This window comes from Onychostruthus taczanowskii, unplaced genomic scaffold (assembly GCF_017590055.1).
Source record: "Onychostruthus taczanowskii isolate IOZ18803 unplaced genomic scaffold, ASM1759005v1 scaffold60, whole genome shotgun sequence".
Lineage (NCBI taxonomy): Eukaryota > Metazoa > Chordata > Aves > Passeriformes > Passeridae > Onychostruthus > Onychostruthus taczanowskii.
In genome coordinates, this window is record NW_024503680.1 from 2,501,225 (window position 1) to 2,522,170 (window position 20,946).

At 50.2% G+C, this 20,946-nt stretch overlaps 1 protein-coding gene across 3 annotated transcripts in view; it reads left to right on the forward strand.

Annotated features, from left to right (window-relative positions):
- The window catches only part of PPP1R16B (protein phosphatase 1 regulatory subunit 16B), a 59,205-nt gene that overhangs the window by 11,551 nt on the left and 26,708 nt on the right, over positions 1 to 20,946 (forward strand). For all 3 annotated transcript variants that reach the window (XM_041419280.1, XM_041419281.1, XM_041419279.1), the window contains one exon: positions 5,955 to 6,353. In XM_041419280.1, the coding sequence (XP_041275214.1) occupies positions 6,107 to 6,353 (247 nt within the window). In that variant the 5' untranslated portion in view covers positions 5,955 to 6,106. The remainder of the gene's footprint in view (positions 1 to 5,954; positions 6,354 to 20,946) is intronic.

A 20,946-nucleotide genomic window follows, 5' to 3' on the forward strand; every position in this document is an offset into this window, starting at 1 on the left:
AATTAAATCAGGCAGCAACAGTTTTCATAATTTTCACTCCTCCGTGTGGTTAACCTGTGGGTGCTGTGGGGCTCACAGCACAACACAGAGAGAATCACACAGTGTGCAAGAAGAATTTGCCACCAGAAGCAATAGCCAGAGCTCTCACAGTAGCACTGAGGGGCTTGTGGGTTCCACCAACACCTTGTGGCAGGAGCACAGGGCTAGAAATGACAATCCTGAGGTGGTGATATGGCTCTTGCAGTGACTTTACTGCCCGGAGAGATGCCAGTGACTTTGATCTGTGTTCATCTGCCTGTCTGTGGATGCTCTTGAGCTCTGGAAAAGGGTTTGGTGCAGATTATTGTGAGGGTGCTGGCTGAGGTGTGTGTCCAGCTGTTGTTTGATGTGCTGCCTTGGGCTGTGGGCAGGTTTCAGCCTTGCCACCAGCCCTGATGGCCAGAGGAGACAGTGTCAGTGCCCACCTGTGTCACACCATGCACAGAGACCCAGACAAGGGGGATGGTACAACCTGCCTGGCAGGGTGATATGGAGAAATAAACATTTAGGCTTCAGGAAAATAGGAGAGCCTTCAGGAGGCTGGAAACATGGCTCTGTAGGAAATGGGACTGTGTCCTGTGGCATTGCAGGTGAAAATGAGTGGTTTGGGACTGTGATTCCATGGAGGAATAGATCTTGTGATTTGAAGTCCCCTTCCCAGTTTGCCATGTGGTCACTGTTGGTGTCCCCCACTCTGGCCAGGTCCCAGAGGGTGTGAGGGTGTGACAGTGGGGCTCAGTGCAGTGTCCTTATTGATGGTGCTCCAATGAAATGTTTTCCCAGAAGGCAGGAAGTTACAGAAGCAGTTTTATAAAAAACAGTTTTAGGCTGTGGTGCTCTAAGCATGAAGGACCCTCTTGATTTGATGCACTCTCTATGAGTTAAACAGATAAACCACACTAACCCCAGGAGCTCCTGTCCAGCACAGGGCTCCTGTTCCCATCAGCAGGGCAGGAGAGGGGTTTGTTTCCCATCCTCTGGAGGTGCAGCAGATGAGAGCAGCTCACGTGTGTGTGGGGTGGGGAGTGCCTGGGCAGAGCTGCTGTGGGTCCTTGCTCTGTGAGACGTGACTCAGGAAATGACCTGGAGAGTGTTCCCCTGGGAAGGGTGGGAGAGGGACACTGCTGCCCTTCCCAGCCAGGCTGGGCTGTGGGAAGAAGGGACAGGACCTGAGCTCCTTGTGTGTGCTCAGCCCCAGGACGCATCCCTGAGCCCCACCTTGTCCTCCCTGGGAGTGGCTGAGCTCCTGTGCCTGCCTTTCCCTGCTGTTCCTCTGTTCCTGCCTGGTCCTTGGGCTGTCTCCTCCTTCTCTCAGTGGCTTTCTGGCTGTGTTTGGCTTTTGGGTTCTTGTGCCTCATTGGGAACCAAGGGGTGAAGAGCTGCTCTGCTGCTTCCTCCAGACCCTGGGAAGATCCTGGCCAGCAGCAGGAGCACCCAAGCAGGACACACATCTTTGGCTGGCCTGTGTCCCTAAGCAGGGACAGTGCTGAGGGTGATGGCCAAAGGAAAAGGCTGTGGGTTCTTCCTTGGTGCCTGCTGCCAGAGGAGGGGTTCAGCAGGGCTGCAGTGGGCTGGTCACCCTGCACTTCAAGGGACAGGAACACACAGATTGGTCTTGGCTCTTGCAGTGAGCAGAAAGGGTGAATTTGGCAACTGCTCACCTTGCCATGGTGCAGGTGTTGATGTTAATGAAATAAATAAATCGGGCACCACCTCCTCTGCTGGCTGCTTATGCCCTCAGATCCCTGCTGTAGGCTTTGGCGCTTGGTTTCCAATTCCAGTGGAGAGATTAGCTTGGTGTGGGGAGGAGAGAGCTATTTCTGTCTGCTCATCCACTGACTTGACTTTGTGCAGCAGACACCTCACCTGACCATCCGGGCCCAGTCCTGCAGGTGTCTCACCACGAGCAATGCCAAGGCTGGAAATAATCTCCTTAGCTTCAGAAATGGCTGCTCTGGGCCTTCCTGTTTTCCCTTTGCCTGAAAGCTTTAAAAAATCCCCAGTCTTTCACTTCAAAGTGTACCGTTCAAGGGTTGCTCTTCCATGGTTTGTGGGTGTTTTTTTGATTTTTTTAAAGTGGAATTAAACTGAAATCAGTTGATGACACTTAAGTGAAGGACTTCTGTGAGTGTTTGTGTTCTGCATCAGTGTCATGCTGTGCTCTAACTGCTGCCTTGGGAAGATGTGACAGGTCTCAGCTCCAGCTCCATCATCAGGTGGGGAGATGAGGAGCCTCTCCAGCCTCACTCAGCAGCATGGCTGCTTTAACAGACCCAGCTCCAGCCTCAGCAGTGTTAGGGCAGACTGTCTGCTGGTTGAATGCTTAGTAGGAAGGTCAGGGGGGTAGCTCTGAGTGTGTGCTGGTGGAGGAAATGAGTACCTTTGGTTTTGACCTTTGAGGGATGCAGGTGCCAACGTCAAGGTGTGAAATGGGAAGGAGTGTGTGTGTTTGTGAAACGCCTTCAGACAGGTTTGGTGGCACAAGCTGCAACCCCTGACTCAGTAAACTCCCACTGCATGGAACTTCTGTCTCTTCTTGTATGAACAGTGAGTAACCTTGCCTTGAGAGTCCTTTTGGGCTGAGTCAGGCGATACAAAACACACAGGAAATGCAAATTTACCAAAAAACCCCACGGTGGTGTTGGCCAACACTTGTCTGCCTTTCTCAGGAGCCAGTCTGTGGTCAGAGTGAGCCTTTTCCTGCTGCAGTTCCAGGAGGAGGGGGATGGCACCAGTGCCTTGCCTTCCTTTTGGCCCCCAAAATAGTCCCCATTGTCCCTGCAGGGCCAGGGGCTGTGTGTGTGGCAGGATGTGCTCAGCGTGGTGGCACCAGTTCTGCTGAGCTCATGGAAAATGCTCAGCTCGGTCCCACACGAGGGATGGTGCTTTCTTCCAGCCCCCTCTGCTTCTTTAAATAAAACAGAAACCAAAGTGTGATGCCTTGCAAGCCACAGACACCCACACAGGCACTTCTGTGTCACTTTGCAGGTAAACAAGTGCTGGGGCCTGAACCTGTGCTATAGTTAGCCTGACCTGTTTGTGCCACAAGTCCATGTGCCATTTCTTTAGGTACAGGGAAGGAGCCAGGTCACTGGAAAACAGGCAGCCAGAGCTGTGGGGCCAGAGTCTTTTTCTGGTGCTCTGGGGTCTGTGAGAGTGAGGGAATTATGTCTGGGAGAAGTTGAGCTCTTCAGGAAGAGCTCTCAGGGTGACCTTTTAGCTCCTTTAGAGGTTCATTTTCTGACTGGAGACATGCTGGCCTTTGGTACTTCCAGACATGTCTTGGTATCTGTGGATCTCCCCTCTCCACTCCCCTTTGCAGACCACCTGAATCTCTCATTTCCTCTGTTGTGAGAGCAGAGGAGCTGCTGGAGGACAAGGTGCATGCAGGAAAGCTGAAACATGGGCAAGCCCAGCCACACTTGTTCTTTACTTATTTATAAGTTGCACTTTCCAAGGTGCAGTCCTAAACCCACACGAAAACTTCCAGCCTATCTTGTGAAATGCTGAAATAAAGTTTCCTGCTTTAATAATCCTGCAGAATTAGGTCCTCATATCTACTCCAGGTATGTTTTGGAAAATATTTGTTCATCTTTGAGCAAACAATGGCAGAAGTGGCCTGGAAAAGGAGCGAGGTGGGAGTGCCTGTGCTGTATTCCGAGAGGCATTTCCTGCCCTTATCTCCCCTCCTTCGAGGTATTGTAACTGGGGCTTCAGATCTGCAGGCTGTGCTGCTGCACAGAGACTGAGATTGCCAACAAAGATACTCCCCAGGAATGCTTGCCAGGGGCAGGAGCTGAGTTCACCAGAGGTGCTGAAGAGCTTTCCAGCCCAGCGCCTGCGTGGGGAAGTGCGTCTGTCCCAAAAGAAAAGCTGCTTGGGAAGTGCATTCATGCATTTTCTCTGGGGTTTCTGGGGATTGTGGCAAGTCCCAGCCCGTGGGGGCTGTGGGCAGGGGTCAGGGAGAGCTGTGAGTGCTGTGGAGGAGCCATGGCTCCCTTCCCTTGCTTTCCAGTGCCGTGCTAAAACCACAAGTTGGTATTTTCCATCTTAAGCAAGTGAATTGAGTTTGAATTTTGAGTCAGTAGCTCCCTTATGAAAAACTTTGCAAGGATTTGGGTTTGTTCGTGTATGGAACTAAAGCATTTTTTTGCATTCTTGAATTCTTGTGGGATTAAGCAGGGGTTTTTTTTTTTGTTCAGGTCTATCCTGAAACCTTCAAAATAAGGTTTGCAGGTGCTGCTGAAGCTGTCCTTGGCCATTTGCTGGATAAAGCAGCTGCCTGGCCCTGCCTGTGTGTTCTGGCTGAGTTTGTTTGTTTTTCAGTTCCCAAACCAATTATCTGTTGGAGGAAATGGCATGTCTTGCTCTGTCTGCTCAGATATTTATAGGTAAGGTCAAAGCCCTGTGGAAGGTCTGGAGCAGTGTTTAGTAGGTGTGGATGCCTCAGCCAGGATTTCCTGGGCTGTGGTGGATGGGCTGCTGCCCCTCAGAGTCTCCTCCATGGGCTGCTTCACCCTCTGACAGGGATGAGTTGTGGCTTTTCCTGCCTCACCTGGATGGGTAAGGTTTGGTACCCTCACCAGGCTCTCAGCTGGGTCCAGCTGCCTCTCCTCTGCTACTTCCCCCATAGATTCTCTGCATCCAGTGCTGACAAGGCTGTTGATTCCTCTCTTTTGCAGCAGCAGAATTGAGCTTCAGCTGTCTTGTTGAGGCTTTCTCAGATGCTTGTGAATACTTCAGTTCTTCAGTGGCCCTTTCCCATCAACACTTTCTTTTTTTTTTTGTCCTCTCTGAGCTGCCTGAACCACATGAGCTCTCCTCTCATACCTGGTTATTTGCTGCTTACCTGGGTTTTGCATGAGCCATTCAATGTGCTTGGCACAGGTCTGATTGGAAAGGATAAATTCAGTTTGCTTGTGATTTTGGCTTTATTTCAAATGCACCTGTTGGACATCTCTTGAAGTTTGGGCTGTTTACTCCTCCTGTGCAGCAGGTGACTGCTTGGTCACTGTGGGTAGCCCTGCTCAGAGGTTTCTGTTGTGGTCACACCGAGGGTCAGGAGCTGTGAACTTGACTGCTCTGATTGCTTGTGGACCTTGAACAGCAAAACCAGAGTGATTTAGTGTGCGGTGAGGAGATAACTTGAAGAAAGAGAGAAATGAACACAACCCCCATGTTTTTAAGAGGTGGTTCAACTGTTATTAATACCTCAGAGCCAGGTCTGTCCATCTGTCCTCAGCTGGGGCTGGATGGATGAGGCAGAGCAGCACAGATGATGCTCCTGGTGGGTAGAGTTCCTCTGGGCAAACCTGCCTGGCCTCGGGCCGCCAGACAGCCCCAGACACGTCCAGCCTCTGGCTTCTGGGTTGTTTGTGCTGGAATGGCCCTGTCTGGTGTCTGTGACTGCCCTGGGCACTGCAGCTTGGTGCTCTCTGAGCTGTGCCTTGCTGCTCACGCCTCGGGGAGGCGGCTGCTGGTATGCATTGGAGCAGGACTGCAGGGTGGGAACACCTGGAACAGGGATGGTGGGGAGGACCAGCCCAGGGAAGGATGGGAGTCTCAGTACTCAAATTGTTCCCAAGTTGTCTGACAAATGGTATCCATCATGTGGAAGATCTTTGCTCTTTAAGACTTTATTCTGATTGTAGGAGAGGGTAAATGTGAGCAATAAACATGAACGAGCTGCACACTGGAACTTCTGCTTAATCAAGAGGGTTTTGCTGGGATGTTTGGAGTGAGGGAAGGGGGAAATCACCAAGGCTGCTAAGAACAATTAAAGCAATTAGAGCAATTAAAGCACAGTTAACTCAGCTGCCTTTTGAGGTGGTAGATGTTGCCTGTGGTGTTTTCCAGCAGGCTGAACTCGCGTGCTTGATGACACCTGATGTCTCCTGCTTTTCTCCTCATTTCAGGTTCCCACCACCTCACCCGACTCTGCCATGGGCCCGCCACAGCTCGGCCTCAGGATGCTGGTATAGCAGCAGGAGGCTGCCATCCAGAGGAGCTGTGTGGGACACCCCTTCCCCCTGGGACATCCTCCCCTTCCCCTGCCTGGGCAGAAGCCATGGATGCCCACGTGGACCTCCTGACCGAGCTGCAGCTGCTGGACAAGGTGCCCACACTGGAGAGGCTGCGGGCAGCCCAGAAACGGAGGGCTCAGCAGCTGAAGAAATGGGCCCAGTATGAGAAGGAGATGCAGCACAAGAAGAGGAAGCATGAAAAGAAGAGAAATGCTGTGAACAGAAAGAAAGTGTCCTTTGAAGCCAGCGTTGCTCTGCTGGAGGCTTCTCTGAGGAATGACGTGGAGGAAGGTATGGCACTGGTGCCTGGCAGGTTTTGTCTGGCTGCCTGTGAGCTCCAGGTGGTGTGAAGCCCTCTGTGGTGTGCAGAGGCATCTGTGCTGTCACCCATGGACTGCCCTTGGTGTGGTGTTGGGCTCTACAGCATTGCCATCTCTGACACAGCTCTGAGGTCCCCAAAGCCCCGTGTGACACCAGCGTTACCTTGGCTGGCATCGGGAGTGGGTGCTTGAGTGCCAGGATAGGGCAGGAATTGTGACTGAGGTTTGGGTGAAGGAAGGCAGTTTTCATCTCTCTCCTTCTCACACTTCCTACTTACAGGAGGTGTGAAACACTTCCTTGCCTTCTGGGCGTGCCTCTCAGTGGTTTTAGAGGAGTCTGTCGCAGGGATTTACATGTCAGTGTGAATCTCTTCACTTTCCCTGCTTGAGGGCATGGATTCAGAGCTAGGTGAATGTATGAATTTTTTCCCAAAATGCTGGGAAGCACAGCTTTGCTTAGTGCTTCCTGAAGAACAGGCCTGCAAATCGTTCCCAAATTGGTTTAATTGCGCAGTTTCAAAGTGGATGAAAGTGCTTTGCTTCTGCTACAAAATCTGAAGGGAGGAGGAAAAAATATGTCTAAAAGTCAATAACCATTAGCCTCAGCACAGCACGGGGGAAAACCTGTGAGCTCTGGGGAGCCAGAGAGTGCTTCTCTGCAGAGGAGTGAAAATATCTCTTGCAGGAGAGCTGGAGCAGCCTTTGGGGTTGGTGCTCTGCAAGGTAGCAAAATTGGTGTGATCTTCCTGATCCCTTGGCATGGCAGAGGAGGGTGCTTAGGAAACCTGGCCAGTTGAGCATCTCTGCTGGAGAATGCTGCTCTAGTTTCCAGCACCCTGGAAGGTGGTGAGGCAGTGTGTCCTTGCCTGGTACGTGGGTGGAAGGCAAGGACCTCGTCTTGTCTGGTGAAGAATCTCCCCAAAGTCATGTCCCTGTTTCTGAGCAAGCCTTTTCTGCAGTATAACTTGTCCTTGTGTGTGTGTTTTGCTCCTTTTTGGAAACAGAGCATGGACAGTGGTGATCCTGCCTGGGCACTGTCACTGCATTTGCCAAGCCCTACCATGTCTCTGGTTCTTTGAGCATTTGTGGCCTCCCTGGGACAGTAGACCTGTGATAATGCCCTGGAAATGCAGGCTTTTATTTATTCCTTCCTTGTTTTAGAGGTTTCGTAGCTCTGTCCAGCTCTCTGCCTCAGTGGCCCTGTGTCTCTCACTCTGAGCTGCTGTGCTCTTCTAGGAGGGCTCCAACAGTGAAGCCAGCTGTGACTGCTGGCATTGCCTGGGGGACAACTCTGGGACTTGTATCACCCCTGCCTGTGCTGGCAGGTTCTGGTTTGGGTTTCATACCCAGCCAGTGGCAGCTCTGGGACAGATGATGAGTTTCATCATCTTCCTTTAGTGTGGCACTGGTGCCTCTGCTCAGCGCTGTGGCTGGGGGTGTGATGGGTCTGCAAGAGGCCCAGCCTTGTAGTTTTGCTTTCAGCTCTCTCTCTGGTTTGGGATCTGGGCTGTTTGGAAGGAGGAAAGTTCCTGACTGTCCTACAGATGCTTTCTCATTTTGTGAGGGAGGGAGGAATGGTGGTCACACAGTCAGCCAGGGTCCTGACCACAGACACACAGTCAGGTGTTTGAGGTCGGGGCCCTGGTTTAGGGTAGCTGTGCTCAGGCTGGGACACCTGTGTTCTGGTGGCAGGGTCCTGTGGACAGTGCTCTTGCACCACATGTGGACATGGATGCTTCACTGCTGAAGCTGCAGAGCTGATCTTTCAGCTCCCAGCTTCACTCTTTTCCTCCTGTGAGGGAAAATCCATCACTGCAGGTCTCTTTTGGCCCCATAATCCTGTTCACCTCTTCCTGTGGGCAAGCCCAGGTTGTGGGCTTGAACCAGCAGCTGCTCTTTCCAATGTGATGCTGGTGATAAAACCCAAATGTTACAAAACCACTTCCCTGCTGACAAAAAATCAATGTCCCCACCCTCTGGACAAGGGACAGTACTCCCAGGACACAGGTGCTTCCCAAGTAGCTGGATTTTTCATATGCCTCAAGTTTTTACAGTGAATTTGTTTTGTGCTCAATTAATTTAAGTCCTAAAAGTAGTGTGTGGGCAGGTTCTGTGCCAGCTCTGCCCCCTCTGTGGTGTGGGACCAGTATAAAGGGAGGAGGGGACAGAGTCAAACCCAGGTGCAAAATTTTTTATCAAGAAAGTGTGGAAACTCGTGGGCTTTTGGAGGTCCCAGGTGATTATTTTGATATATGAATCATCTTTTGTTTCCATGTGGGATGTGGAGGGGGAGGTGAAATATAAATGATTAAGAAGCTGATAAGTCAGTGTGAGGAAGGTTGGAGCTGGGGGCGCAGCTGGCACGTGTCACCTCCGAGCTGCCTCTGGGTGCCTGTGCCATTTCCATTCCTTGTGACTTCTCTGTTTATTTTTATCATTCTTACCCCCAAAGTGGGAGAGGGGATGGTGGTAGGTGCTGTGCAGTGGAATCAGGGAGGAGAAAGTGGCGTTGGGTGCTGAGTTGGCTCTTTGTCCAGATGTTGTCTGAGGCTGTGGTGTGTATGACCACCTCCTCAGGTGGTAGTTGAGTGCTGTGGGATGGAGCTGGTGGGTGCAGAACTCAGCCCTGCTCTTCAGGGGTCCTGAGCTCCTGGACGTGCTGCTTTCACTGTCCTTTGCCTGCCTATTGCCCAGGTGTAACTGAGAGGGCTACTGTGTGCCAGGTGGCATGTAAAAGGCAAGAGGAAATGGCCTCAAGTTGCACCCCAGGGTAGGTTTAGATTGGTAATTAGGAAAGATTTCTTCACCTAAAGGGTTGTCCAGCCCTGGCACAGGCTGCCCAGTGCAGTGGTTGAGTAACCATCCCTGGAGGGATTTCAAAGATGCATCCATGTGGCACCTGGGGCCATGGCTTAGTGGTGGCCTTGGCAGTGCTGGGAGAAGGGCTGGACTCGATGATCCTGGAGGGCTTTTCCAGCTCAGCTGTTCTGTGGCTCCATGGTCTCAGTGTGGTGGCCAAGCAGGACTGAAGGCAGGGGCTCCTGGAGACCACCAGCATGGGCAGGAGCTGCCAAGGGGTGATGGCTCCTGTCTGCTTGTTCCTCTCATCTTCTGCAACAGACGAGTCAAAACATCCCAGGTTTATAAACAAGCTGCTATTAAAAGCTCCCTTGGATGTGTGCTGACAGAAGAGGGGCAGGGAGCACACTGCAAACACGCTGGTGGCAAATGTCAGCAGGCAGCCACACTGGGGACAGCAAGGTGACAGGCAGTGACTCCAGGCTGAGGGCAGCAGTGTCCCTGGGCTGCAGGGTGCTGCCTGGACCTTCAGGTTGGGAAGCTGGGATAGCTCCAGGCAGCTCATGGGTGAGTCTGAGGTGGGAGCCCAGCTGCCAGACCGGACCTGGTCCGTGCCCCTCTGTGGGAATGCTGGGGAGGGGCATCCCACACCATCTCCATTTTACTTGGAAATATGCTCCAGTCTCACCCAGCTCTGGGCTCAGTCCCAGCTGGTTTCAAAGGGATGGTGCAAAGGGAGGACCCCCAGCCCACACAGAGCTTACAGGGGTGTGGTGCTGGATGCAGCCTCTGGGCTGCTCCGATGGCTGCAGAGTTGCTTTATAATGCAATAAAGAAATGCTTTATGAGCTACTCTAGTGATGGCAAAGGATTTGAGAAGATAAGAAATTGCTGAGGGCTGTGGCCCTTTGAGGCTGTTCTGTGAGGTGATGGACTGAAACCATGGAGAGGAGGCTGGTCCTGCCATTCCCAGGGCAGCACCTTGGCCCCAAAAGCAGCCGGGGCTGTCATGTCCAGGTCTTTCTACATCACTGAGCTTTTCTAAAAGTAGCCCCAGAGCATAGGGAGACGAGCTGATGTTCTGTAAACTGAAAAAAACCCAGATCCCAGAGGTGGGTAAAGTGTCTGCTTGTACGAACATGTGGCGTTTGCTGTCTGGAACTCCCTTTGCACACCTGGGCTGTTCGTGGTGGGAGCTCCTGCTTGAATGACTCAAACTGCAGGTGCTGGCGTTGGCTTCAGGGTGAGCTGGGCTCCTTCAAGGAGCCAGCAGAGAAGTAGAGACCCCAAGGATTGATTCACCTTCCAGCAGTGCCAGAGGTACCCTGGTTTCTCCTGCTCTTGGGTGAGAGCTGCCTCCCCAGGCATCCGCTGCCCCCGGCATCACTGCAGAGTCCTTCAGCTCCCACCTCCTGGCACTTCATCCTGCAAGCAAAACCTTATCAGAGCCAGAGCGTTGCACAAAGCAATACTTCTGCAGGAGTTTAACTGTGCAAATCCTCGTGGCTGGTGAGCCTGAAAGTGAAGGAAAACTCAGCTTTGGTGACCTTGGACTTGCATTTGGCGAAACAGTGACAGGGCAGAGGGCATAAGCTTGGAGCTCACTGTGTGGAGAAGATTTCCCTGAGGAGTAAAGGAATTTATTCCTATCCACACATCCCCCTGCTTCCCTCTGTGCCATCCCAAATCTCCTGTTCCTGTGTGCCCAGCATGGTTCATGCACCTTCAGGGAGCATCCCTGAGCAGCTCCCGCCACGCTCCTTTTGCACCTCTGGAATAAACCCAACCTTGTCATTTGCAAAGGCACTTTTAAAAGAGGCCCTAATTAGTGTCTATAAATTGCTTTCTTTAACCTTTCCAAGCTGATGTGATCTGTTCCCTTGTTACTTCAAACCCTTTATGAGGTGCCTTCATTTTCCACCCACATTATTAATCTCCTGAAGCTTTTTTTCGTGGGGTTCCTGTGTCCAGGTCTGTGAGTAAGTGCATTTATCTCTCTGAGAAGGTTTTGCCCCTGGGTTTTGTGCCCTTTGAAGGGCTCTGAAAAGAAAAGATCTCTTATCACCATCAGTCTGAGTGTCTATCTGGGTATTTGGTAATGGTTTCAGTCAGAAATGAAAAGTTTCTTTTTAATAACAAAGGTATTTCTTGAGTTTTAAACTCACTGGGTATGGTAATGAGAGCTGTCCTCTTTAGGAAGCTGCGTGTGGGAGCCCTTGGCAGTGATGAATTTTGTTAATTTTGTTAATGGGGTTGGTATGTCTTCCAAAAGCAGATTCACGTATTTGGCCACATTTTAACTTGGCTTTTTCATGCAATTTGGATGTGATGCCAACATGGGGTGATTTGCATATGGCAGATAACTAGAGGCATCTGGGAGCATGAGCAATATTGAATCGGCAACTTTCTCTGTTGTCATAACAAGTAAATATTTTTTAAAATTTTCCCCCTACTCTCTGAAATTCAGTCAGGTGGGGAAATTTTGTCTGTAAGCTTCAAATGCCAATTTTCCTGTCTTGAAATGAACACTGAAAGTCCACCTAAGGTTTTCCTGGGATCAGGCCCTCTCCCTCCCCAAATCTGGACTCAACTTCACCAATTAATTTGACAATTTTTCTTTAAACAAAAAAGTTTGATCAGAAATACTTGTTTTATTTCCCAAAAGTTTGTCATTTCCACATCATTTCATTTTCTGGCTTTTAAAAGGGGTGTGCTGCCTCCCACCATTTCTGATACCACTGAAAATATTTCTCATGTATTCTGTAATAGGATTATAGAGTAATGAATAAACATTGGATTCAAACTGCAGTAAGAATTCTCTTTGGGTTTAAGGTGTTTTTAATCAAACAGGAATTGGCCAATCACTGTTGTCAAGATTTTGTTTCTTACAAGAGGTAGCATAAACCACTCAATCATCTTCCAGCATTTGGCTACGGTGTGTTTTGGAGGAGAAACTCAGTGTCTCCTTGGTTGCATGGGCACCTAAACACAAACTGGACGTGTCCTTGTTTTATCGGTGTTGTTAATGGTGTTAATGTGTGTGAGGAGTGTTTTGCCTCCCAAGGAGATCTGGGCAGTAGTGAGGAGAGGCTGGCCCTGCTCAGGTGGTGCTGCAAGGTGCAGCAGGTAGGATATGTCAGGTCACCATCTGCTCTGCAGCCCTGCCCGGCCAAATCACGGCAGGGAGGGCTCAGAGCAGGAACGTCAGACTTGGGTGAGCCCAGGGCAGATTATCAATGGGACCTTAATTCCACCAGGTGCCTGGAGATGTCCCTGCCTACAGGTGCTAAGTCAGTGCCATTTAACCTTTCCCTTCCCTGTCCTGGCTGCTCTGCTTCCTGTGACGTGGAGGCAGCCTGGCATGCCTGCTTCTTTCCTGCTGTCTGCAGAGCTGCCAAATGTCAAAGCCTGGACTTCCAAATCTGCTACTCCTTGCTGATAGGTCAGTGGCTCTTTCTAGCCTGTAACTTCCCAGCTTAGATGTCCTTGTGTTTCCTTCCTGCCTGCCATGTGCACGAGGGGGGCCAAGGCATGGCTTGGGATGGAGCACTGGGATGGATGGATGGATGGATGGATGGATGGATGGATGGATGGATGGAGTTGGATGGAGCACTGGGCTGGATGGAGTGGGATGGAGCACTGGGATGGATGGACACTGGGATGGATGGAGTGGGATGGAGCACTGGGCTGGATGGAACACTGGGATGCAGCACACCTGGCTCCTGCTCAGTGGGATGACAGCTGCAAGGGCTGGCACTGCAGCCCAGCCAGGCCCTTGCCCCAGGAGATGGGACATGGGGGTTTTTCTTGCAGGCAGTGTTTCCTGGCTGCCTGCCAGGTGAGTGTTGTTTCCTGTGCTGCGATTCATGGTGTGTTTTGTTGTTGCAGTCAGGTAGAAAATTATCAAAGAAAGGCTTCATAAAACCAGGCCTGCTCGGTTAGATTGATGGCTGGCCTGTCATTTCTTCTAAGTGCAGCCAGTACTTTGCAAGTTCCCACGTGAAAACAGTCTTGGTGTGAACAGTTCGTTAACATGACAATCTATTCCTAGGTGAAAAACAGCTAGCACCTACATAAACATTAAATTCATCCTGCAAAAATCAGTGAAGGAAATATGTAAACAATTTAAGACTAGAGAGATTTGATGGACAAGTAAAATACCTTTTACTAACCAATAGAGTAATTGGCAAGAAAACTATTAACCAATTACAGTTACACACAAGTTTTGTAAAAAGTACATAAAATTAATTGTGTGAATAAAAAATAGGCTTTTCCACATGAAGAAAATGGAGTCTCACATGATTTATTCTGATATTTTGTCCCACTCCAGTAGTGAGGAATCAGAGAGCATAAACAGCAGCTCTGCTGGGGACTCTGGTGTCTTCTGTGTGAAAAGCAGCACAGCCTAGAGGAGAATTTTGTCTGCTTTCTGTCCTTGGCTGTGAGCTCTGGGAGCCAAGGCTCTGTCCTGCTGTGGGGTCTGATCCAGTTCCACCAAGGGATGTGGGACATGAGCCTGATTGCTCCTGAGAGCTCGCTGGCCTTTTGCAGCATCATTCTGTTTTCAAGTGTATTTTGTACAACAGCCCACAACCAAAACCACAGGTCTGCAGCCACGTGTCTGATTGTTCTTTGCAAATGAATGTTGGAGGGGAAATGAATACTTCTGGTGGTGAATCCTTCTTGCAGGGTGAAACTGATGTTGCTGCTTTAGCCCTGGTAGAGCTGAAAATGCATTTCCTTGGCTCTAACCTGTGGTTGCAGGCTCTGCTTTCTGCCTCTTTCTCCTGGTCAAGGAGTACTTGAAAAGTGGATTAAATCTATTTTTTTTTTCCAGATTTAAATTCCTGCCTTTCTGGAGTGAGGCCAGCTCAGCTCAGCTGGTGTAGATTTCTCCCTCCTAGAATCATGGAAAATAGAGGTTGAGAGGCCCTCAGGAGGTCATGTAATCCACCTCCTGCCCCAAGGCAGGATCAACTGTATCTAAAATGCTTGCTAATGAGGGTGGAGTTAGATATCTTAGTGTATTTATAGGCATCTCCACAACACCAGAGCACATCTACCTGTACAGGTAGCCCTGCTTCTCATTCAGTTGTGCATATTTTTCCTACTTGCTTATATTTATCCTCCTTTTTTTTTTTTTTTTTTTTTTGCTTTGCATCTCATCCTTACACTTACTGACTGGGAGTTTTCCTACTTCCGTGAAGAATGCTCTAATTCTTTCTTTAATAGCAGTTGCTATGGCAGCTGGTTCAGGCAGTGCCTTATAGCCTAGTGCAGAGCTGCTTCTACAGACACTTCCACTGCTTGTTTTTTCCTCTGGAGCTTGGCCAGATCTTTGGGAAACGTTATCATTTGCTGTGAGTGTCTTGAGGAAAAAAAAAATTAAAAAATCAGATGCTGGTGTATAAAAACACCTCCCAAGCCTTGCCCACCCTCTAACCCAGCACTAAAGGATGCTAAATAGGCCAGGAAGCCAACTGTTTAATTCTGGCTGCTGGTGCATTTGTAATCAAGAGCCAAGATGCAATCAAGCACCTTGCACTCCCTTTTAATTTGGGGAACAAGAGCCCCTGTGCAGCTCCGAGCCAGCGGATGCAGTTTCCACTGAGCTCCCTGCAATTTGCAATTGTTGGTTTCTGGATTAGGCCTCTGGATTCCCTGGATAGAGTGAGGTAGGCTGGCTGCAAGTGCCACTCACGTGGGACATGGGCTTTAGTTACTCTGGGGTGTTTCTCCTGCTCTGAATACCTTTTTATAACAGTTTGCAGCATTTCTCAGTTTGGCCAAGGTTTTCAAGCTAGGCTTTAATTCACATTTCCCGTTTCCCTGGTGGTGCTGTGCTGGGCTTTGCTTTCAAAGCATCAAAAAGGTCCCTGCCTTGAGTTAAGAGCATCAAGCTCTGAAATGTAGTGGGAAACTTCCAAAGTCTCATTTATCTTTGTCTGCCTTTACCTGGGCTGGCAAGAGAAATCCCATTAGTAAAAAAAAAATGTTAACCACAATCCTCCTCCATAATAAAACCCCAAACAACCCACCCACCAAACAAAACAACACTCACATTTTTTTGTCCTAAGGGCTACTGCTATAGAGTTCACCTCTAAAAAAGGGGGAGACTAGAGCAGGAATTAACCTCTAAGGCATTTTCTCCTTGCTTGCACCAGCCCTGTTCTAGCCTGGTTGGCAGCTGATGGTGTCCATGGCAGAGCTGCCTGCACACAGCTTCTGTTCTGTCCTGGGTTACACCTGCATCTCTCTGGACACATGCACGTTTTATGGGTGGGGAAGATTGTTGCACCTTGAGAGCATTTCCATTTGGAGCAGCAAGGGTTAGAGGTGAGGTGCTGCCACTTCCATAATTGTGGTTGCAGTGATGAGGACTGAGACACCATGTCTTGGTGTATTCATGGTCTTTTAAATTATCTGATATGACAGATTCTCTGTGTCAAACCCATCCTTATCAATAACAGCAAAGTTTTACCCTATTCAATAATGTTGAATGAAAACTACAAAGTCCTTGCACAGGAACAGAGCACCAAGGTTTCATTGCTGCAGAGTGTTTGTGGTTTGCCCAGTGACTTGGGTCAAGGAATTCACCTGGAAATCCGTCCCAGCCCAGCCTCTTGGGGTGGAGAGGAGCAGGGACCCTGCAGTAAAGAACATCATTCCACTTGTGTGAGCAACCTGGAGAGAACTTCTGTATCTGTCTGCCAACATTGGCTTCAGATCTTGTGTGCTGTCAGGGAAGGCAGGTGAGATCTGACCTGGGGTGCTGTGATTCACCCTCTGGAGAGACCATCAGCTCCACAGAGACCAGGACCTCCCTCGGGAAGCTGGGGCTGGGCAGCACACAGTGCTCCCACAGAGGGCAAACTTCAACCTACTTAGAGCTCAGACTCGTCCTGTGCCCCTCAAACTTTTCAGACCTGGTTTATTTTATCATTTCAGATCCTGCCGGTTTGCCTTTAATTAGCAGGGCTAGAGCAGGGCTCCAAGAGAGCTTAAATGGGCCTCTTGTTTTAATTAAAATTTTGGTGTAACAGCCTGAAATAGCAGGAGTTAGAAAGAGCCAGAGCTCCAGTGAAGGAGGACAGTCCCCGTGGATCTGCAGTGACATCCTCCTGCCTGTCAGGCAGTTAGCACAGGGGTTTCTTTCTTCCTAAAGCTGATGCTGTCACAACAGTGATGCAAGGCCTGAATGTGATATGAAGCTCCAGTCTGGGCTGTAACCAGCCAGCTTCCAACCTGCTGCTGGATGCTGTGCCAAAACAACAGCATGTCTGGTTTGGGAGGTGGCAGTGGGTCATGGAGAGGTGCAGGAAGTCCATTTTGCTTTTATTAGAAGGGTAAATGAGTTTAAAATTTAATCTGAAAAGGCACCTAAGCAGGATTCCTTGTGCTTTCATAGGAAATTTATTTCTCATAACTTCAATCATGCAGTTGTGAAATAGCTATGAAAAAGCTGCTGCTCTGTCCCCTGACCCAAATTACTCTCATTTGTGGCAATTTTCTACCACTCTTCAGAGCCAGGAAAGGTTCATCTGAGTACAGGTCAGCACTGGATCTGTAGCATTAATTCAAGGCTTGGCTCATCATTGCACTGTCTCAATCAGTGCTCTAGGATTTGCCATGTGTTCAGTAATGGGAATGTTTGCAGCATTGATCTGTCAGTTACCCTACAGGGAGCAAGTGAACAGGAAATATTTCTTGCTTTGCCTACATCCAGAGACTTGTCTTGTAGCTCAAGGGCAATATTTGTAGGCTGATTTTTCTCCGGTGAGGTGGGATTGACAGCTTGGATTGCAGGAGGAGGTGGAAGGAGCTGTGCCCTGAGCAGGGCGAGGGTGCTGAGGAGAGGTGTGGCCCCCTCACGTCATTCTTGTGGGGTTCAAAGCTTCCACAAACACCCTGTGCTCTCCGCTGTCCTGGGTGCTCTCATGGGAGCACCTTCAGCTGCCGCTGACTGGGCACTTCCTGTGGATCCCTGAGCATTTTGGCACAGACCTCTGAAGACACTTGGGTGTTTTACCTTTATTGCAATCAGTTTGGTTGGGTCACCTGGAGCACTGTGCTCCGTAGGATACAGAGCGCACTCAGCTCCTTCCTGCTGGATGCTGCTGTACAGAGCACCCCATTAATCACTGCCCCGTGGTATTAAAATATATTGACATGGCATTTTGAGTCCTCAGGGATCACCCTGATCAGAAGCAGGAGTTCCCAGCAGCAGTGGAAACATCTTGTGTGTGCCATGGGTAGGAGTGGCTCCCTGTGACAGCCAGTTCCCAGTTTGGGAAGCTGATCCCAGTGCTGTGGGTTCCCCACCCTCCTCCTTCCCTTCCTGCAGGAAGGGCCTGTGGGTTTTCCAGCCGTGGAACAGGAAAGAAGTGGGGATCCTGTTTACCCACCCCCTGAGCTGCTCACATCTGTTTCAAGCTCCTCCTTGTGCCACGCTGCTCGCGGCTGTGCCTCGTTTGTCAGCTGCCTGTCTCTGCTGGTCCCTGTGCCAGGAGCTCTGCGTGGAGCAGCCTGAGGTGCCACAGCCAGAGAGGTCTCCAAGCCCAGCAGGCTGAGTCGTGGGGTGAAAAGCCCAGCACGGGTTCCTGTGTCACTGGGGCACGACAAGGACAGCTTGGTCACCCGAGACCCTGGGACTGGAGGGCATGAAAAGGGTGTTTGCTGGCCCTGCAATGGGCAAAGTTGTTTCTGCCCTGTCCCAAACCAGCTTCGATGTTCAATCCTAATAACATCTAATCAATATCAGCTCCTTGGGAGGTGCCGGGTGGCATCTGACACATGCAGGAGTGTGGAGGGGGTGGGACTCATGCAAAGTCTCAGCCGTGTTTATCTCTCACTAAAATATGAGAGGACTTTGGGCTCTTTTATTTTGCGTGTCCCTTTGCTTTTGTTGGGGTGTCTGAATTCCCCAGAGCTGGGGTAGAAGCCAGCAGGATGAGGCACTGAGCTGTGAGAGGGATTGCTGGGGGGAGTGCTTATGGAGGGGTGAGAGGGAGGCTGGAGGTGTTGCTGTCAGAGCAGGGGGAGTGCTGCAGCCTGCCCTGGCTCTGGCACAGCCTCCTCAGCAACAAAAACCTCTTCAGATCAGCACCATTTGTGGTGTAGAGTGATGCTGTAAAACGCTGCCTTGGGACATGGGTGTTTAACTCGAGCCAAAGTGTCACAGGTTTGGGAGTGTGTTTGCCTTGGAAAAATGCTGTGTACCTGTGCTCACACATCCCCTGGGACATCACAGCTCTGGAAAGCTGCAGGGCTGCCAAGAGCATGTGGGGACACTGCCAGGGTGGCCTTCCCTGAGACTGCTGGTGGCAGGGAGCTTTTGTGCTGTCATTATCTGTGGGCTGGGAGTCGTTCCCGTGGGGTTTGGGGACAGCAGGAGTGGCAGAGGGTGGGTGCTGCTGCAAAGGCACTTGCCCTGGGGCTCAGGAGGAGGCTGTGGCTGTGCTGGGGGTGGCTGATGAGGAGCCCAGGCACCCCCAAAGTCACTGAGCAGCCGCCTTAGGCTGAGATGAGCCCCTGGCCAGCGGTGGTGGCAGCTCTGTGCAGCACAGGTTTGCTGCAGGAGGTGGTGGCTGCTGCAGGGAGCAGGGTCTGTGTCAGCCTTTCCTTGGGAAGGCAGCACGGTGCTCCTGGGGGGGTGTGGTATATTCTGCAATATTCAGTGCTGCAGCATCCCAACAGCAGCACTGAGGTGCCCTGCCTGGTGTCAGGGAGCAGGAGCCACACTGCAGACCTGTGCCTGGCCACAGCCAGTGCTGGCACCACAGCTGGGGCTGCCTGGAATGGGCTGTGCCCAAAGCTGGGCTCTGGCAATGCATCCCTGCCCTGCTGCAAGCAGGACAAAGTGCCCCGAGCAGGGACAGTGGCACTGCCAGCAGGCACTCACTGTCACCCACTCTATTTAATTGAATTTGGGAGGCTTTTTTAATGGCCTATTTTAATTTTTTTTTTTTTGGATAGGTGCTTAACTGGGAAAGTGAACTGGAGAAGAGAAGCTGTCCTTGTTTAAAAGGGTCTACCCTTAGCCCATAAATCTGGGCCAGATCTACTGGTACATGCTGATGCTTTATGCAGCCCTAGAAAGGAAAACAGGCATAAATATCACTTTATAGCTGTTCTGCTTTGCTCCATGAATCTGGATCAGTGTCTCTCTCCCTCCTAATCGGGTTAGTTTTCTTTTGATCTACCTCTGTTAAGGAAATCTAAACTGATTTAGCTATTCCCATCCATTTTCCATTTGCCTGATGGCTCTTTCCACAAGGCTGTCTCAGCTCTACCCTAATTACTGTTGAGTTGTCTGATGCTGTAGCAGGTGACACTCTGCTGTGGAACTATGTAAATCTTAACCAATATTCACTGGGAATTTGTTTTGGCAGATGTTTTGTTTCGTTTTTGGACAGATTAGTTTTAAATTGGCAAATGCACTAGGCTTAAGGAGAAGACAATTGCTCCTAGCTGCCAAAAAGAAAACACTAATTATCAATCATGTTTTATTGAGACTCTGTTGAACTGATTTGCTGTAGAAAACATAATTTTCTTGTACTCTAGCTTCAGGAAATCTGATTTTTGAGAGTTCTTCTCTCTTGATGGTGGTGATGTATGATACAGCATAGAAGAGCGGAAAAATTAGCTCAGGATTAAAATCTGTGACATCTTGGAATTTTAATCACCCGCTTTTAGGGACACAAAACCATTTTCTATGCTGATGTGCCATAAAACCATAGCAGGCACATCTTCCTTGTCACTCCTGCATGAAGAGCCTGTCCCTGCAGGTGATTTACAGCAGAGTTCAGTGAATGCCATGGCTTGTTTGTTTGCTCTCAGTAGATCCCAGTTTCCAATAGTGTGAGACAAGAGCAGCTGGGGGAAATCTCAGTGTTCCTGCCTTGCTCTGGGGCTCGGCTGCAGATGGGAGCAGCAGCAAAGCACTGAGTACTTCTGGAATCACCCACGTTTTGTGAGGCTGCTGCTACAGTCATTAAGTAAATCAGGCGTTCAGTGAGTTGTTATCCACTGGGGTTACATGTGATGGCCAAAACCTCTCTCACTGTGCTCCTGGTGTCTGTGACACGCTCAGACTGCCCACTGGGAAAGGCAGGTGGGGGTGGAGGAGCATCTTCCCCACTGGCTCATGTAGCCCCTTCCTGACTGCAGACTGCGCTGGTTTTGCTCTTGGGATAAGTCCGACAGAGCAGCTTTTATCCAGCTCTTCTCCTTGTGAGGGGGCAGTGTCACCTGTGAGGGGAGATGCTGTACCCTGTGTCCATCAGGTCAGTGGGTCAGCACAGCCTGGCTCCTGTCCATCACTGCTGGGAATGTGCAAACTTCTCCTTATTTTAAGCAAGACTGTAGGAAAAGAAGGGATTTCCAGCCAGGGAGAGGGGAAACCTTGTCATTCAAATCTAGACCACTCTCTGAAGAAACTCCTTGGTTTAAATATTAAATATGCTGCATGGGGAAGGAGGGATCAGATGGTTGCAAAGCATCTCAAAACTGCTGACAGTGTAAGGACCTCCTCATGAGAGCTCCTGCTCCTTTCACAGTCCTTTGAAGAACCTCCTTTTAATGCTTTGTGGAATTTTACTGCAGAATAGAAACCCAAGGGAAGGTTTGTGCATCTTGCTGAGCTCTCTGGGGCTCAGGTCTGTCCATGTTCCCACCTGGCTGGTGCTGGGGTGGAGGAGGAGATGGCTTTGCCTTGCCTCTTGTCCCCTTCCCAGGGTGACTCTGCAGTTCCCAGCTGCTGTGAT